The sequence below is a fragment of the Rhinolophus sinicus genome, linkage group LG07 (assembly GCF_036562045.2).
Source record: "Rhinolophus sinicus isolate RSC01 linkage group LG07, ASM3656204v1, whole genome shotgun sequence".
NCBI lineage: Eukaryota > Metazoa > Chordata > Mammalia > Chiroptera > Rhinolophidae > Rhinolophus > Rhinolophus sinicus.
This window is the reverse complement of record NC_133757.1, coordinates 64,000,611-64,019,846: the sequence shown is the minus strand read 5'-3', so window position 1 is coordinate 64,019,846 and position 19,236 is coordinate 64,000,611. Positions and strand designations below refer to the sequence as shown.

At 44.6% G+C, this 19,236-nt stretch overlaps 2 protein-coding genes across 2 annotated transcripts in view; both read right to left on the bottom strand.

Moving 5' to 3' along the window:
* LG07H10orf53 (linkage group 07 C10orf53 homolog) overlaps window positions 1-4,644 on the bottom strand; it is a 51,671-nt gene extending 47,027 nt beyond the window's left edge. Inside the window, exon 1 of the mRNA XM_019730162.1 lies at window positions 4,548-4,644. Within this exon, the coding sequence (XP_019585721.1) occupies window positions 4,548-4,644 (97 nt within the window). The remainder of the gene's footprint in view (window positions 1-4,547) is intronic.
* A 3,452-nt stretch (window positions 4,645-8,096) lies between these two features.
* CHAT (choline O-acetyltransferase) overlaps window positions 8,097-19,236 on the bottom strand; it is a 56,627-nt gene continuing 45,487 nt past the window's right edge. The window contains exons 12-15 of the mRNA XM_019730114.2: window positions 18,590-18,731; window positions 18,392-18,454; window positions 12,915-13,052; window positions 8,097-11,149 (exon numbers count right to left, since the gene is read on the bottom strand). Coding sequence (XP_019585673.2) covers window positions 10,880-11,149; window positions 12,915-13,052; window positions 18,392-18,454; window positions 18,590-18,731 — 613 coding nt within the window. The 3' untranslated portion in view covers window positions 8,097-10,879. The remainder of the gene's footprint in view (window positions 11,150-12,914; window positions 13,053-18,391; window positions 18,455-18,589; window positions 18,732-19,236) is intronic.

Below are 19,236 nucleotides of genomic sequence, written 5' to 3'. Positions count from 1 at the left end.
CCACCATCTTGGATCTCTTATCTGTACTTGAGTCTTGATTGCTGTTTGCACATTGGTGGGTGAGAGAGACCCAAAGGCTGACTGGCTGTGAGAGCTGGCTATGACTACAATGGACACGCTGTTGTGTAGGGGCTGATTCCACAGAGCAGGAGTCACTTTAGTTAGGTTCTGGTGTCAGCCAAGTCTGTCCTTCAAGTTTGTTTTTTGTGGAGCTGTTTGGGTGGTACTCTGGTGTGTTCTGAAGCTGGTCATCAGACGTATTGCTTCTGGAGCCTTTTGTGAACGGTTCTGGTGCAGACCACGATCGGTGGCCATTTATGTCTACCTTGGAGCAGCCTGGTGGGAGCTACAAAGTGACCTGCTGTTGGTTGCCACTTGTTCTGTGCTTATAGGTGTTTGGGAGAAGCTATACTGGGAACTGAGGACAGCTGCCATTAGTTCCAGGCTTGGCACCCTTTTGTGGGTACCACAATGTGAGTTGAGGCCAGCTGCCAATTCGGCTGAGCTTATGGCCACTTAATTGAGGCTATGTTCCCAGCTACCACTGGCCACAGCTTATTGAGGTCTGGAGGCCACCTGATGGGAATTGCAATGCAAGTTGAGATCTATTGCTGCTTGTGCCAGGCTTGTGTTCACTTAGCAAGAGGTACAGAAGTCTGCTGCTTGTTTGAGGTGTGTGGACCTTTGAGAGATTTGTGGGAAATCTGTAGTGTCAGCTGAGGCAGGCTGCTTGTGTGGAAAATCTGCTGGAAGCTGCTGAAAAAGCAGCTGGAACCAGGCATGTGAGTTGGGTGGAGCAAGGTCTCAGGAAATCATCAGGGTGGGGTGACCAGTGTTATCCATGCTAATGAAGAGTACAGATTCAGCACCTACCTGCACTGTGGCTGGAGGGTTCAACAAAGAAACAATACCACCTGCCAGCATTTCCATCCCTGGAGAAAACTGCCCTAATCCCTGCCTCTCCAGCCCTCATCCTGAAGCTAGTTAATTTTGTTCCTCTCCATACGTCCCTGGCACTTTTAGAGATGTTTCTCTTGGCTGGAGCCTTGAGCAAGTGAGTTTTTAAGTGAGGGAGTCCATGCACAGGCCCCTCAAGGCTGCAGCAGCCCTCTCTGTCACTTGGATACAAACCCTACTGTTTTTCTCAGCCATTTGTTATGGGCATTTCTCTTCCTGGCAGTAGTACCTCGGGCTGGGGAGCCCAGTGTGGAGCTTGGACCCCTTTATCCTCAGGGGAGACTTCTACAGCTAAGATATTCCTCCTTATTCTTCGTCTCCACACTGTGGGTGTGGGACCTGCCCATTCTGTGTCTCTTCCCCTCCTACCAGTCTTGTTGTGGCTTCTTTTTTGTGTCCTTAGGTATAGGAATTCTGTTCAGCTAGTTGTCAGGTGGTTGTCAAGAGTGGCTGTTCTATAATTTAGTTGTAATTTTGATGTGGTTGTGGGAGGAGGTGAGCAAGGCGTTTACCTACTCTGCCATCTTGACTAGAAGTTCCCACATGAATATCTTTTGAGTGAAGTTGGACCCTTATCTTACTTACACCAGATACAAAAATTAGCTCAAAATGGGTCAAAGATCCAAATTTAGAAAATATAAAACTTTTAGAAGAAAACATAGGGGCAAATCTACATGACCTTAGATTTGGCAACAATTTCTTAAACATCAAAAGCACAGGGAACAAATGGAAAACCAGAAAAACAGAGCTTCATAAAATTAAAAACTTTTGTGCATCAGAGTACACTATTAAGTAAGTGAAAAGACAACCTACAGAATGGGAAAAATTATTTGCAAATAATATATCTGACAAGGGTCTAGTATCTGGATTATATAAAGCATACTTCCAACCGAACAACAAAAGGAATGATCTAATTAAATAATGAGCAAAGAACTTGAATAGACATTTCTTCAAAGAAGATACACAAATGTCCAATAAGCACAAGAAAAGCTGCTTAACATCATTAGTCGCTAGAGAAGTGCAAATAAAATCCACAATGATATTCCAGTTCACACCTACTTAGATAGCTATAATTAAAAAAAAAAGTGCAAGTGTTGGCGAGGATGTGGAGAAATTGGAATCCTCATACATTGCTAGGGACAATGTTAAAATGGTGCAGCCGCTGTGGAAAACAGTTCGGAAGTTCTTCAAAAAGTTAAACATAGAATTACCATATGACCCAGAAATTCTACTCCTAGGTATACAGCCCCCCCATCCAAATTGAAAACAGGACTCAGATACTTTTACACCCATGTTCATAGCAGCAGTATTTACAATAACCAAAAGATGGAAACAAGTGAAGTGTTCCTAAACAGATGAATGTATAAACAAAATGTGGTATATACATATTAATAGAATATTGTTTGGCTATATAAAAGAAGGAAATACTAACACATGCTACAACATGGATGAAACTTCAAAATATTCTAGTGAAATAAGTTAGACACAAAAGGACAAATATCGTATGGTTTTACTTACAAAAGTATCTAGAATGGAAAAATTCATAGAGACAGGAATTACCATAGAGGTTAGCAGGAGCTGGGGGGAGGAAGGAATAGGGTGTTACTGCTTAGTGGATAGAATTTTTTTGGGGGGGGGTATTAAAAATTTTTTGAAATAGATAGTGGTGATGGTTGCATAACATTTTGAATATCATTAATGGCACTGAATTGTACACTTAAAATAGTTAAACTGGCAAATTTTATGCAATATGTATTTTACCACAATAAAAAAATAGTACAAAAAGAAAAAGAAGTAGCTGAACTAAGATAGAAAATGTGAGAGTCATTTAGGAAGGAGGAGCTGGTAACCACTAAGGCTGGGGTGAAGGAAAAAAAATGTCTGCAAAAATTAAAAGCTTAGAGACAGGAAGTAAAACGGCTCAGAGAACTCTTGAATGTAGACTCTTTTCCAGCAGTGTAAGATCCACCTTGTTTTTAAAGAAATGCTGTAGCTGCTTAGTCTCATCATTTAGTGAACATAAACTAAAGGTGGGTTATGAGGTGAGGGGTCAGTTGGTGGGGCTCATCAGATGGGGAAGAAGCAAAAAGTCAGTTATTTAGTCAGTGTCCTTAGCCAAGACTACAAAACATTTTAAGCACCACCAAATAACAGTGAGCTATTTGTAACACAATTTCTCAATCAACTTTTCTCTCAGCGAAAGCAATTTTTTCTGCTGATTGAAATCCTCCCCATTCTCCAAATTAGAACTCAAATGCCACCTCCTCTAGGAGGCCTTCCCTGATTGCTGATTTTGTACCCTCTGGCCTCGCACAGCAGTTTGCCTGGAAAATTCTAGGTTTGGGTCATATACTGGAGTTCATGAAGTCTCATTCCTGGGCTCTCTTCTCTCTCTGTATGTTCTCCCCAAGTCAATGACCCCATACCTTTCTATCTCCAGCTCAGACTTTTTTCTGTGAACTCCAGAACTGCGGAACCGACTCAATACTTCCACCCACATAGCTGAAAGCACATGAAGTTTAATAATGTCCAAATGGAGCATGTTTGTCCAGTTGAACAGCTTTGGTGTTCTCACTTGCAGTGTAGAGCACTTCCATCCACCAGCACTTGGCTCAAGCCAGAACTGACTGGATCTGGAGGACAGCCTCTTGATGGTTGCCTTCCATCTTCATCCTTTTAGGGAGTGCCATTACTTTTACTTTAATCCACCACCCCTTTATTCTGTCCTGGCCCAAGCTACTATCATCTCTCCCCTGGACCACCCAACAGCCTCCTGACTTGTCTCCATGCTTCCATTCTTGCTCCCCTCTAATCTTGCTCCCCTCTAAGCAGCCACAGTTTCATCTCCCTGCCTAAAACTTTTATATGGCCCTGAAGGATTTGTCTCTATCTCTCCAACCTCATCTTCCCTTCAGTTCAACAGATACATCATTTGTTCATGCTTCCAGCCTTTGCAGATATTAGTCCCTCCATTCAGAATGCTATTTCTTCTCTTGACAAGTTAGTTTCTTCTTACTCTTTAAAGCTCTACTCAAATGTAATTCTAGCAAATAAACCTTTCCAGATCTTTGGCCTTCCCCCTTCAATTACGGCCAGTGTCAGGACCTACTATGATTACATTCCTCTGTCCGAGGCTTAGCACTTCTGTAAATTAGTAGTCAACAATGAGAAGCTCACTTGAAGGGTATTTATCTTTGTTCACCGGTATGTCCCCAATGCCTGGAAGAGCATCTGTCCCACATTAGGTGCCCAGTAAAGGTTGTTGAATGAGTGAATGATCAAGAGATAGGCTCATTTTCCAGGTAGTCATATGACCTTGGAAAAGTCACTTACTATTCCTGATCCTCAGTTTTCCAGTGGGCCCAGAGCACATGTTTGTTCCCTTTCTTATATTGAAGCAGTGGAAGCCAGAGGAAGATGCTAAATCATCCTGGGGTGGTGAGGGCTCACGGAAGACTCTCCAGAGGAGGTGGCACTTGGTCTGGGTCTGAGGAAGTATGGAGATCTACAGCACAGCCTGCACAGATGCTCAGAGGCTAGGGTATAGTTAGCGCACACAGCTAGGTGGCCCTCTGTCGCTCGCTGCCCACCTTGCAGACCCTCCAGGCGGAAGGTGCGGTGCTCCACGGACAGGCCGACTGCACTGTAAGGGCCATAGCGCAGGATGACCAACGCATTCTTGGGCATGGCTGGGCCCACGTGCCAGGGCTACAGCGCAACACACACTGCTAGGCAACTGCTCTTCAGCCCTGTAGGAGTGGGCGTGGCCATGAGCGGATGGGCGTGGCCAGAGCCGGGGAAGGGGGAGCTTGAAGACCCACAAGAGCCTGGCTTAGGGCGTAAGGAGATCAGGAATTTCCCTTCCTGGATACCTGCACCACCTAATGTGCACCCACCACTGAGGTGCAAAACGGCACAGTGCTGGTGGGAAATGACTTGCTTTCGCGACCCTCACAGCCAGGTAAACATGAGATTTCAACCTGATATGGCAAATGTTGATAAATAACAACAGCCAACATTTACAGCCGGTTACAGAAAGTACGTGTCAGGCGACATGCTAAACACTTTCCATATGTCATTTCATTTAATCATTTTACCATCCCTATAAAGTAGGTTGTGTTGTGTTATTTTGTATTTACAAAACTGAGGCCCAGAGGGTCCAAATAACCTTCCCAGGCAAGTCAGGATTGAAAACCCTTGTGAAGTGGCTATGTATCGATTTCTTTTTATTTATCTTGCCTGAGATTTGTTGAGATTCTTGAAACTGTGAATTTAAGTCCGTCTGTTTTGGAAAAATTGGAGCCATTATCTCATCACATATTGTTTCTGTCCCATTTTCTCACTTTTCAGGGACTCCAGGTGAATGTATGTTATACCTTGTCACTGTATTCTTTATGTCTCTTCTGTGTTTTTCTTCCATGCTTCTTTGGGGATTGTTTGTATGTGAGTATTCATTCATTCTTTTTTACCTGTAATCCAGTTTACTAATTTTCTCTGCAGCTGTGTCTTAACTGCTATTAAAGCCATCAATTAGGTTGTTTATGTCAATTATTTAAGTTTTCAATACTAGAATTTTAGCTTGGTGCCTTTTCAAATATGCTGTACCACTTTTTAAATAATGATCTATTAGAATGATACTATTATTTTTATTCTTTAAGCTGTTGATGAGTAAATAAAAATAAGATATTTTCTAATATTAAATTAACTTGCATTCTTGGATAAACCTGGTGTCGTGCGGGGTCTCTGGTCCCGCTCCCCATACAAGAACGCAGGATATGGTGAGGCCAAAAAGGAACACCCACGGAGCCATAGGTAGGGGAGTCATACCACTATATTCTCTCTGGCGGCACTATACTCTCACTGGAGGCTGGATCCACACTGTCCGCAAACCGCCATCCACACTTGCCAGCCCAGCCGCCATCTTCTTGCTAGCCCCCATTTTTTTTTCTTTTCCTCTCTGCTAGCGTAGCCACAGCAGTTATATTGTGGCCCAATGGCTCACTGGTTACAGCTGACGGCCAACTAGCCACAGCTGATGGCCATGCAATCACAGTTGGCCATTTACTACCTGAGCCAGCACCTGTCTATGTGAGGCCGAGAGCCTGGAAACTACTTTCTGGGGCTCTGCCCCCACACCTGGCTTGGTCATTGGTATATTATCTTTTTTATATACTGTTAGAATTTGCTTGCTAACATTTTGTTTAGGATTTCTGGATGTATATGCATGAGTGACATGGGCATGTAGCTTTTTCTTTTTTGTATGTCCTACTCTGATTTGGATATTAAAGTAGGTTCAGAGAATAAATAAGGGAGTATAGAAAAGAAAGAATATCCCCTTATTTATTTTATATACAATTAAAATGATCACTTCTTTGAACATTTTGTAGAACATGTCTGTAAAATTTTATGTTCCTCTTTCCCCTTCCCTGAGTGGGAAGATTTTAAACTACTGCTTCAGTTTATTTAAGATTTATAAGAAATTTTATTTCTTCTTTCATCAGTTTTAGTAAATGACATTTTTCTAAGAATTTTTCTATTTGTATCTAAATTTTCAAATTTATTGACATACAGTGTTTGATGTTGTCGTGGGGGGCATCCAGCGGGGTCTCTGCTCCCGCTCCCCACATAAGAACGCAGGATAGGGTGAGGCCAAAAAGGAACACCCATGGAGCCATAGATAAGGAAGTCACACCACTTATAGTCTCGTTGGCGGCATCCGCCTCTCTGCAATCCGCTCTTGCCAGCTCAGCCACCATCTTCTTGCTAGCCCCCATTTTTTTCTGCTAGCGTACCCACAGCAGTTATATTAGTGGCCAATGGCTCACTGGTTACAGCTGACGGCCAACTAGCCACAGCTGATGGCCATGCAATCACAGTTGATGGCCATTTACTACCTGAGCCAGCACCTTTCTATGTGAGGCCAAGAGCCTGGAAACTGCTTTCTGGGGCTCTGTCCCCACAGATGTATTTTATTTTTTAATGTCTATGGTAGTTATATCAACTTCTTATTCAGAATATTTATTTCTGACTTTCTCTTTTTTAAATTAGTTTTTCTGGAGAATTGTCTATTTTGTTAGTCTTAAAAAAGGCAACTTTTGCTTTGCTTAGCTTCTCTGTTATTTTTTTCTCCTCCTTTATTGATAGCTGTTTTTAATCTTATTACTTTGAGTTTACTGTTCCTTCTGCTTTCTTTGAGTCTACTGTTTGATTCTTTTTCTTTTTCTTTTTTATTTTTCAAGTTATACTTAAGTCATCTATTTTCAGTCTTTCTTTTTTTCTAATGTATTTTAAGCTGTAAATTTCCTCCAAAGCATAATTTTTGCTGTATCCCAGATGTTTTGATATGAGGATCTTTATCATTCTGCTCTAAATTTTAAAATTTTCATTATTATTTCTTCTTTGAGCCTGAGTTTTAGAAAGACATCTTTCTCTGCTTGTGAAATATTCTTAGCCATTTTCTCTTTGACTAATGCTTTTCCCCCATTTTCTCTAATCTCTTCTTCCTGAACTCCTACATGTATCTTCCCTGTATTTTCATTTCGTTTTAATGTTAAACATATCTATGAGTCACCTATTCTTTCCAGGCTTTCTGATGTTAATTCTCCTGTTTGTTTTCCCTCCTGTACTGCTTTCCCTCCTGTGAGCCATGTCTCACCACAACCCTGGAAGTGGGTAGTGCTGACATCAACATTCCTATTTTACAGACAAGGAAACTGAGGGTTAGAAAGGTGAAATGACGTCCCCAAAGCCCATGGTCAGTTAGAGATAGAGCTGGTTTCATAGTCCAGGCATCCCACTGCCGAGCCGGGTACTTTTCCCTCCACTCCATCCTTCCCTAATGTTTGTGCAGGCCTAAGTGGAGATACCCAGTTCTACATCCAGCTTTCTGCTAACCTGATCACAACACCCTGTGAAGCCTCTCTGCCCCTTGCCCCACCCGATGGCGGTATGCCACACACTAGGAGAGACAAAGTTCCTTCCTTTCTTTTCTCTCTCAGTCTATGTATCTAAAAGCAGCCGCCACTACTGCTGACAGATCTCAAAGGTAAATGAATTGTTGACCCAGCTCACAGAATTTACACCAAAATTGTTGTAACATTTCCGGGGGAGAAGCAATGACCAACACCATCTTTCTTTGCATTACTTTTTATTGAATGCAGCTTACAGTCTTTAAATAATTTGAATATAGTGTTTTCGATATCCAGTTTTTTAGTCATACATATATTTCTTTAAAGCACAAAACTATAACTTAGAATGGAAAGGCTATAAATACACTTGTACATATTGCCATAAATCTAAAACTATTTTATAAAAATAGAACTCAAACAACTTTATGTATTTTGGCAACTTAGCAGTATTGTAAGGTGGCCACAAACATTTTTATTATGGATCACTATCCCACAATGACTGTCTCCTGGTTTCATTTTCCATCTCTTTGGGCACTTGGAAGTCTCCTTTACCAGGGTCCCCACAGAGATGTCCATGGCCATGGCTCAGTGTTGCCTTTGCATAAAGACTCGGGGAAGCCACCTGTGCTTGGAGGGGGAAGACCAGCTTCCAGCCCTTCCTCAGAGAGAGGAGGTGTCCCTCCTGCCAAACAGCCCCTATCCACACTTCTCAAAGCCCTCACAGTGCATGGTTGGTATCTGAATATACAGAGTCACTGTCCTTTCCCTGTGTTCAAAGAATGGCAGATGTGAGTTTGGTTTTTTCAAATCAGTGTAAAACATCTGAAATAAAAATCACCCAAACAATGCCCACTGGGGTAACGCCATCCTGACAGTGGGCACCAGTGCCCACCTGTGTGTGCAAAGCCCTGTATACCCGTGCTATCCAATGCTCACAGCCCCACAAGGTTGGGACATTCTTGTCCCCACTTGATGATGGAGGGGATTGAGTCTCTGAGCACTTAAGTCTCTTGGCCAAGGTCAGCAGGGCTGCCTGACTGCCAAACCAGAGCTCTCTGCCTGCCCAGAAATCCATGGAGGGAAACCAGAAGAGAACTCAGATCTTCACTGTAGTTATTGGGTGAGAACAGACAAGGGGCTTTGGGTCAGCTTATAGCAGTTGGACAGCAGCTCCCCAGACATTCCCAGGACTCTTGGGCTGCAGCTTTCCCAGGGGAGCAGGAGGGAGATGTCTGAGGGCAGGAGCAAGGACCTACAGACCAGTGACTTCGAAGGGCAGTGCCAGAATCTCCAGATCATCCAATAGAGGTCTGCAATCTAAAACCAGGACTGTTGGGGCTGCTTGTGTTTTCAGAGAGCTGAGCGAAGGTCAAAATGCCTGTCCCCATCCATCTTAGCCCTGCATACTTCAGCACAGGTCAAAGTGCAGATAGCATGCACAGTGGCCCAAAGAAGGAACATGTGCAGGGTCCCTGGGCCAGAGTGGAATGCTCAGAATGGTGCAGAGCACAGCAGGATGGGTGGGGCTGGAGGTCGGGACAACTTTTTCAAGAAACGCCCCAGGGAGCACAGCTCCTCTGGACAGAAGCAGACTGCCTCAGCTATTTGCAGCTTGGATTTTTCTGGTTGCTTTTCCACTCCTTTGTCCTTTTAGATTTCTCATAAAAATATGCCCCAATTGGAAGATCTCCTCCCCAATCACAGCTCCCAGGACAATCTCAACTCTCGCTCTGTGGATTGTCTGCCCCTCTGTCAGGGCCAGCTCTGGACTTGGCCATTCCCTCCTCCTGGCCCTGCTTTCTGCCAGCTGTGCTCTCAGCCCCTGAGGCCAGCAGAGAGCCCTGCCCTGGGCTCCTCCACATGGGTTTTAGTCCCAATCCCTGGACAACATCCTCCATGCAAAGGAGCCCAGCTGTCTAAGGTTGTCCTGTTTAAACCACTGAGATCATTTCCTGAACTTAATATCACAGCAGTTTTCTTAAGAGCCTCTCTTAAGAATGAATGAAACAAAACAAATCAACAATAACAACAACAACAACCACAGAAAGCCCCCAAACCAACCGTCTCTCACCTTCTCTACAAGGCAGATCACCTGTCTGGGCGTGTTCCCTGTGAAGGGGAGTGGGGAAGCAACCAGGAAAAATGCAAGTGGCAGAATCCTGGGCTAGTAGACTGGCTCTCCCTTCATCCCTACCACTTGCCGCAGGCTGTGCTGTTTACTCATCCTGGACTGTCCCTGAGGCGTCCAGAGAAGCACAGAGCAGTGACTACTCCAGGGCAATGGCAGATGAGGGTTTTCCCTTCCGGAATAGCCAGACCAGAGTTTCTGAACTCAGTGGAAGGCTGCCTCTGGGGCGCAAAAGGAGAAATGTGTTTGTGGGCCCAGGTCACCATATTTTAAATTAACTTGGGGTGTGTGTGTGTGTGTGTGTGTGTGTGTGTGCAGGGGAGGAGGTGCTTACAGGACTGTATGGCTCAGTGCAGGCCACTCTGAATGAGCAGTCTGCTTTGAATCTGAAAACAAAGCCCCCTACTCCTCCCAAAAAGAAAAGAAAAGAGGTGATGACTTGGAGTTAGCCTCTTTGCTCATGAGTCATTTAGGTACATTGCACTTAATAAGGTGACTCATTCTTTCATTGGGCAAACATGACCTGGACGTGCTCGGTCCTGCTGGGGAAGCAAACACCAACATTAAGCTTCTGAGGCCATGGAGGGAAGTCAGTGTCATTTCCCTGCCTTTCCCAGGCCGCCTTCACGCCAGGCTGGTCTTACTTCCAGTGCACAGGCAGAGGGCAGCTCGGTAAATAATGATGATTCCCATGCATAATGAGGGACGTTCTCCCCCCCCACACACACACACTCAGCTTTGTATGACACCTCAGTGTGGGCTATGAGTTGGGCCCTGAGGACAGGGGAGCTGCAGAAAGCTGTGTTGAGGGTTGAGAGCAGGGGGTGGGCAGGATCTGGCTGCTGCAGAATGTTGGGTTTGGGGAGGTGACACCTAACAGCAGGAGTCAAGGTTTGTGGCTCTGGCTGGACCTTGTTGGTTTTTCTTTTGCCGACAGTGGCTTGCCTGTGGCCGACTGTGGCAGACAGCAGAGATCTCTCATTTCAATTAGGCTTTCTTCCACAGCTCTCGCAAACTTGGTAGAAGAGGTCTCTTTGCAGCTGTGGAAGCTGGAGATGCAGAAAAGGATGCCCTCCGGTTGGGGGTTATAGCAGGCACCATAGCCGTCGGGCACCACAGGCCCATAGCAGCAAAACATCTCCATGGTTGTGGGCACCTGGAGGAGAGGACAGGTCAGGAACTGCTTATTCTGGAACGCAGCCCACGGTCCTGCTAGAATGAAGGGCACTCCAACAACCCGGGGCTTCAATGGAATCTTTACTTCTCTGACTTTTTCCCACTTGGGCGTTTGACTGAATTAACCAAATCAGCCAATTGCTTCAGCATGGAGGGCCACAGCCAGTCGTAAAAACAAACCCATCTAACTGCATGATAGCAGAAGAAGAGGAGCTGCACGCCACTCCCTGGTGTGAAATCTGCTCTACTTGTGGAGTCAGAAGCTCCCAGATTCACCTGCTGCTGGGTCTCTGCTGAAGCTCTCCTTTACCTGGGGGGGGCCTGTCTGAAGCACTGAGGCAATCAGGGTAATTTACTAAATGGCACCCTGGTGACATTCAGTGGTTCAATGGCTTCGCAAAGGGAGTAATTTATGAACTGGAGGAAATCTGGCCTGTCTCCTCTGTCTATTCTCCCCACATCCTTAATTACTGCCAGCATTGCCTGGCTGCTCTGATTTTCTCCCCACAGCCTGGCCATGCACAATTACCCAGCGTTGGGCATTTCAAAGTTAGCCACAATTGGAGTTTTAGTTATGCACCTAATGTTTTGAATTTAGAGCTCCGAGATTTTGTAAACTGGATCACAAACCAAGGAAATGTGTTTCTGAAGGTATTCAAGCCATAAATGTTCATTTCCAGTTGAAAAAACAAATAAAAAAAGACCCCAAACCACCACAACCCAATTAATTTTATCAGCTGGTCTTTGGGGGTAAAGAGAACACATTCTTGGGCAGGTGTGGGTGAGGTTTGTTTCAGACGCACAGGTTTCTGGCTCTGTGTACTCGGGCCTTCAGAAATGACACTGGCTGTTTTAATGGGGCAGAACAAACCATTAGTCTTGCTAATAGAGTCACCTCATTGTCAGATAAATTTGCCATGCAACAGCCGAAGGCCATAAAGCCGTTCCAAAGCACTTTTTGCCCAGGGATGGTTTCCTGAAGAATTTATGTTGTTCTGTCCTCGTTTATTCACGTCTGTGAGCTCAGTGCCATAATGACAGAATGAAATTACTGAGTGAGCTTTTATCCTCAAACACAACACTGTCAGTTCCTTTTATTGCCCACATTCCACCTTTCACAGATGAGGTGGAGTTCTAGCAAATTGACATGTGGGGTAGGGTGGAGGGGTGCGGAACTTTGTCTCCTAAGCTGCTGCCTTTCTCTGATGGATTTCATTCTATTTTTGTGACTGTGGTTCTCCAACAGAATGAGGCTGTGGTACTGGTTAGGAGACGCTAGGCTGGCAGTTGGTCGTGTTGCCCTTTACAATAATGGCTGGGAACTGCTTGGAGGGCTCAGGCCATGAAGTGGCTGGGCTTTCTACCTTTGTCATCGCATCTATTTAGTTGAGCTGGGACTTCCCTCTAGGCCTGTCAGGCTTCAGAGCCTGTGGCCACCACAGAGCAACACCACCGCCTCTCCTGTAGCACATTGAAAGGTAGTAAGCACAATGGTTATGGCACCAGACTGGGTGTTTTCCTCCTGTCCACCTCTGCTAAGGTGGCGTCTGTGATTACTCTTATTTAGAAGATGGGGAAACCAGAGCTCTGACCATTTAGGTCGTTTTACTGAGGTCACTCAGCTTGTGAGAAGCAGATACAGGACTTGCCTGACTCCCACCAGTGGGCTGTATTCACTGAGCTCTTTAGAAAGCCCACTCGTTATACTCAGTGGCCTCTGGGTGACGGCCGCAATAGGGCTGTACCTGGCTGGTGGAGAGGACAAATCGATTGCTCATCAAGTACGTTTCATCCGTGAACATCTCAGGCAGCTCCTTGCACATGTCCCGGGCCAGCTCCCGCAGCCCCAGCAGGTGGTTGTCGATAGCCATCCCCGTTATGGCCTGGGCAACAGGGGACAATGCACAGGGAATGAGACGCGGGCTCCCACATGCCTCCTGCCCTCCTCTCTTGTCCACAGTGCTAATGGCGACTCCACTGGCCACTGTGGCCCAGTGCTTGCTGCACACAGTGTGCGTGGGTGGCTGTCCAGGACTCACCACTTTACCACACGGCCACTGCTCCTGGGGCCTTGTGCATTTCTCTGTGCACAGGATGAGTCCAGATCAGGTTGCATTCTAATGTGAGGAAGCCTGCATTAAAGGGTGGTAAGTCTGAATCCCCTTCCGTGGTCACTGATGGCGTGCTCCGTGATAGCCACTCAGAGCTCTAAGTGGCAGGACCTTCTCAGGTAGGGGAGGAGTCTAGGGAGAAGGACAAGTGCTGCTCCAGGGACTGCTGAGCCCCATCCAAGCATGACGAGGGGCTGCCCAGGCGTCACTGGGCAGACTCTCACCACAACCAACACTTTATCCTCCAGCAGGAGCCCGAGGGATGAGGAAAGGGCATCCTGAATCTTGGCTGCTATTTCATGGGCCCAGAATCAATTCAACTCAACTGGATTCATAATCTAAGAAATCATCTTGAGACAGAAACTAGGCATCTTAGCAGAGGCTCAGCTGACATTTTCAAGGGGAGAGCTTGTTGAGTGATGAAAGGTTTTTTCTATTTATCACAAGGTAGTTGAGCTCTGATCAAAGGCTAAGATAATAGTGGTGGGGTCTCCAGAATCTCCATGTAGGAGGCACTCAGGGTGGTGGTGTGGCTGGAAGCGGGGCAGTGGGCTGAGGCCCTCATGCTACATCTTTCCCACTTGAGGCTGCATGTGTAGCATGCACACTGGTTTTGCTTGGATTACATGTTTATTTGGGGAGATGATGGAGACATGGGGGCCACCCCTGGCCTACAGTGATAAGGTCTGGGTCAATATTAGGGTGATTGTGAGTAACTGGGGGCTTCGCAGTTACTTAAGATGGCCATTTGGCTGTTAAAGTCCCACCTAAGAGGAAACCTCCCACTGCAGTGAACTTCTTTCAGGTTTACAAAGCACGTTTGGGATTTGACAGCTGTTCCCTTTCAGTTGGGAACGAATACATAAAGATGACGCAGAGGCCCCAGTCTCTCCAAATGCATCTCATTATAGGCTGAAAAGGCACATTATACAACCACAGCTCACTTTAGATGTGCCCCGTTAGGACAGGGGAAGAACTATGAGCCCATCTATGAAGTAGAGCACACTTCTGATTTCTCTGGTTACCTCTGTTTAATCGATGATTTGTGTAGATCTATAGAAGCAGCTGCTCTGTGCAACAGCCAACCCACCCCTGAGTGGGTTTTCACTGTCTCTGAACCCTCTGCAGCAACTGGAATTGCTTTAAAAGATTGTTTGAATTACAGCCATGAATAGTAATGAGTAAAACAACTCATCATTCAGTCTTTCATTCATTCAGAGAGTCTTAATTGAGTGCCTACTGTGTGCCTGCGGCTGTTGTGGCTGGAGTGACAACAAAGAACGGAGCAGTGCTAGACTCAGCCCTCAAGGAGCCTTGTGTGTGGTGGGAGGCAGATAGTAACCAACCATTCAAATAAACGTGTGATCATCATCCGAGATCAGTGCTATGAAGGAAGCCACAAGGTGCTGTGAGAATATGTGAAGGGAGTCTGGACCACATTTGCCCCTTCACTGGAATTTCCTTTCCCTACCACCACTGCCAAATATGCTTGCCACATATGTGGAGGGTTCTTGCCTCTTTCCCCTGACCCTGCACGGCCAGCCAGGCACCAGATTTACCTACAAAGCATCTGCATAGCTCACCTCTAACCATCCCCTATCTCTCTTATTTATTTAGTTGTTCCCATCAACTTAAAATAGTTAACACAAAATAACCCTATGACAATTCTTTGGATGACAGTTTTGAATTTTTTTCCTAAAAATTGAAGTTATTACCAAAGTTATATATTTATATAGTTTAAAAATCCCAATAAACCAAAGGCTTGTGTCACCTTGCCAGAGCTGATTCACACTCCACAGAGGCCACACTCAGAACACTGTCGGCATTTACTTTCTTAGTTCTAATAACGTGCTTAGACGGCCATGACTGCATTTTCCAGTTTTTCCTGTAATCTTATTATAGAAGATGGACTTTGGCTCTTTTATACCCCCGCTCCCCAAATACATACGTCCACTCTCCCATCCTCCCAATAGAATTACATTTTAGCTCTTTGTTGTTTGATTCAGTGTTCACATAATTATAATTGTGCAAGTATTCTCAGCTGTGTGTTACGATTAGATTTCCTTTCTTATTCAATTTGTTGTTTTCCCTAGAATTGACTATTTTAAATGATTAAATTGTGATTTTTTTCCCACTTGCTGAGTTTTCTATGTAACTATAACTAATGAATTCCTAAACTCTCAGCCAGACGTGTAAAACTTTCCTCAATACATTCAAATATATCTGATAATTTACCTGTTTCATTCTGCCTCTGACTTCTTGCTCCTCTGTGTACTGATTGCTCCTTAGGTTTGCTGAACACCTGTCAATTTGGAATCACCCGTTACTATCATCCTCTTTCTCTGCCTCTTTTCTTATTTAATCTTCTGATTTTTGGATCCTATGACTTCTTTAGTTTGTTTGATTCTCTTACTTTAGTGGTCCACATCCTACAATAGCTTTACATGAAACAGAGCATAATAAGTAAATATTTTGAGACCTTATCTGTCTGAAAATGTCTTTATTCTATCTTCAAACTTGATGATAGTTTAGCTGGGTGTGGCATATGATTAAAAATCATTTCCCCTCAGAATTTAAAAGCATTGCTCCACCATCTTCTACCTTCTACTGATCGTGTTGAGAAGTCCAATTACACTTCTACCATATTTCCCCTCAGAGTTATTTTTATTTCTTGGGGAAAAAAAACTTTTAGAGTTTTGTTTTCTTATTTATGGATGCAATATCATCCCTTATCTTTCAGAATATCTCCATTATAGTTTTTAAAAAGTCCTTCTCTTTCCTGCATTGTTTTCATTCTCTTTAAGTTTCTTTCAAAATATTTTTAAAATTAAACAAAAACTGTTTGCACTGGTTTTAGTTTTTCATGTTAGCGGCTCTCCTCAATGTCTATGGCTACCTGTTTATATTTAAGAATAAAGCACTGAAAATATGATTAGAAGATATGTGTTTGAGAATGTGCTTGTCAACTGGTAGACTTCATTGTGAGGTGAGTTGGCTGGGCTCTTTCATTGGGGACCCTAACTATCAGTATCTGTGACTCTGTTCTCCTGTCCTGGTCAGTTACACCATATAGAAATCCTCTAATCTCCTGCTTGGGGAGAGGTGGTAATAAAGGTGGTTCCCAGTGTACGTGGAGCTGAGTGGTTGGAGGGTTTACTATTGAGTAAGCAGATTTTCATCAATCCTCTTATTTTTAGGACAGTATCCCCTCTCTCAGCTGTACCTGGTGTCCCCAAGTCTAGTGTCCTTCTTCTTCAACCTCTCCAGGAGATGAGCATCTAGTCCACTGTTGGGGAAAGGGAAGATAGTAGCCTGGCTGCATGGGAGTAGTGAAGAAGAACTAGGAGGCTGACTATTTCTTCTATAGCTCATCAACCAAGTCTCTTCTTTTCAGCCCCACATCACCTCTACTTTTGGTGGGTGCCCCTAATGCCTGAATCATTCTGAGGTTCTGCAGTGTAGTTCATTGGGCTCCTGGGCCTCCCTCACTGCTTTGAGTGGGTTTCAGCTTTCTCTGGTCTGCTAAACTAGCTGCCATCTATCTGTTCTATTTTTCAGCTCTAAAACTTTGCAGTCCCTTCCTTTCTCATTCTCTTTGCTCTAGTGTGTTTGTGGCTTAAAAATCTCTTTGTCAGTATTTTTGAGGATTTCGGGGGGTGGGGGGTGACAGTAAACCCTTGTTTTCAGTCCACCATGTTTAATCAGAAGTTTGTGCTTCCTCTCCAACCCCCTGCCTCTGCTCTACTTCAGACCTTACATCAGTTCTCCCTAAATATATATAGGTTCCCAGTTAGTGTTGCTGCGTCTTGGCAGACCACCCATGCTCCAACTAGTCCTTCTTCTGCCTAGTCACCAAAGTAGCTTAGTGACAGGGACATCCAGCATTATGAGCTCTCCTGCTCCTCTGTTCTCTGCACACACTGAACTACTTGATTTCCCTCCAATGTATCTTATTCTCTCAAGACTTTGTCTTTACACATGCTGTTCCCTTCTGGGGCCATCCTTCCCTTCTATGTCTGTTACAAGCACCTCTTCATCCGTCAACTCTCATATCAGCATTTCCTCCGGGAAGTCTTCTTGGCTTTCCCAAGTAGAGGAATGAGCTAGCTCCTCCGTGCTCTTTACTATTTCCTCAGGGCTCCTTTCACATGGATTGGATTTATCATTAAGGGCCTCTCCTCCCAACTACACAGTAAACTCTCTTATGACAAGCTTATGGACTTCATCTTTTATTTCCTAGCACCAAGCTCTTTATCTGGCATAAAGCAGAAAACCAAAAAATACCCATTGAATACATGAGAGTGAGCTTGATTTCCCCCTAACAGAACAAACACTCCACTCTTCAGGTGAATTAGGGACCTATATTAGACACTATCCTGAATTAAAGGATAGTATACATTGGCTAGTTCTAAAAACCAGATATGCATTGTATTTGTTTTCAAATATATAGCGTGAAATCTAGTCAACCCCTTTCTGTAGATTCTGTGATCCTTCAAAGACTGTATCAGAATGATTTGCAATTATTATATTGCGCGCCAGACCCAGTAGTAGCTTATTCTCTGTTGTTTGTATGGCGGTTTTGCAGTACTAGAAAATAAGTTATTTCCCTAAACTGAGGAAACATTTCTCTTACAATTTTGATGGCACTATTAATTTTTAGAAAAGACTCTTATTCAAAGGCAGTATAAATAAAAACATGGGAATAAGAAGGTAAAAATAGCCCTAGGTGGGAAAAAATACCACCTCATCTGCAATTGTGCAAAGTGTACAAACCACCAGTTTGCCAGGTCTGGGCATCACCCCTCACATTTGACTTCTCTTGTTTGTATAAATTATAAATTGCTATGTGTATTTGGTGCTTTTATTATTATTGTTATTTCAAAAACCATTCATTGCATTCTCGTAAAATCCATGTAGAAAGCAGGAGTGGTGTGTTATCTAGGTTCTGAAAATGAGAATGAAGCTCTGAGAGGCAAGGTGGCCTGGCCAAGTCACTGGGCAGTTGGTGGCCCAGCTCTCACCCAGCTCGCACTGCAACCCTGCTCTTGCAGGCCCAGCTCTGGCATAGCCCGCTGTCGTGAGCCCAAGCAAGGCCACGCTTCATCACTCACCATGACTGTGTACTCGGTTTGGGCTCGGATGGCATCCTTCAGGAGCAGAAGCTTCTCCAAATCCTATAAACAGATGAGAGATACAAACCTGGGGCATCAGGAGGCTGCTCAATGACAAACAGGCCAAAGGAGCTGGTTGTCACGGAGCTAAGCAGATGGGCGGTGTCATTGAGACTCCTCAGATGGAGTAGGGCTTACCGGCATGGCAGTCTTGTGGTCAGTGATGGCTTTCACAAAGCTCAGTGCCTCTGGAGTGGCCGATCGAATGTTGTCCACCCGTCCCTCCTGGAATCGGCGAATGGACGCGCTCTCATAGGTGGGCACGAGTCTCTTGTGGAGCCTGCACGAGATGAAGGATGAGTGGCAAATGGTGAGTGTTCTCAGGGCCTCAGCAATGCTGAGAGAAAAATAGCCCAAGCAGGCTTTATTTTCACACTCCTGACTTTACTTGGCATAGTATTTCATTTTAATGTTAATAGAATTCTAGAGATGGTTTCCCAAAGACGAATGTCGGGCGTCGCTAATGTGAAGAGCTCTGTACACTTCCATACGCTCGTGATACTGCATCGATATGTAAAATAAAGAAGTAACTGGTAGCTTTAAAAAAAAATCCCAATCTGATGGGAAACCTAGAATTTTCTGTGAGACCCAATGAGTGTTTGATTAATAGTGCAGAATGGATTAACTGTGTCATTAATCATTCACACCTGTGAGAGAATCCTTTTTTATTTTAAACAATTCAAGCATTACCTACGGATGGAGGCAGGGAGCAGCCTCAGTGGCCATGGGCATCCAGGGCAGCAGGGCTACCAACACATCTGTGGGCACTGTGATGGCGTCGCTCC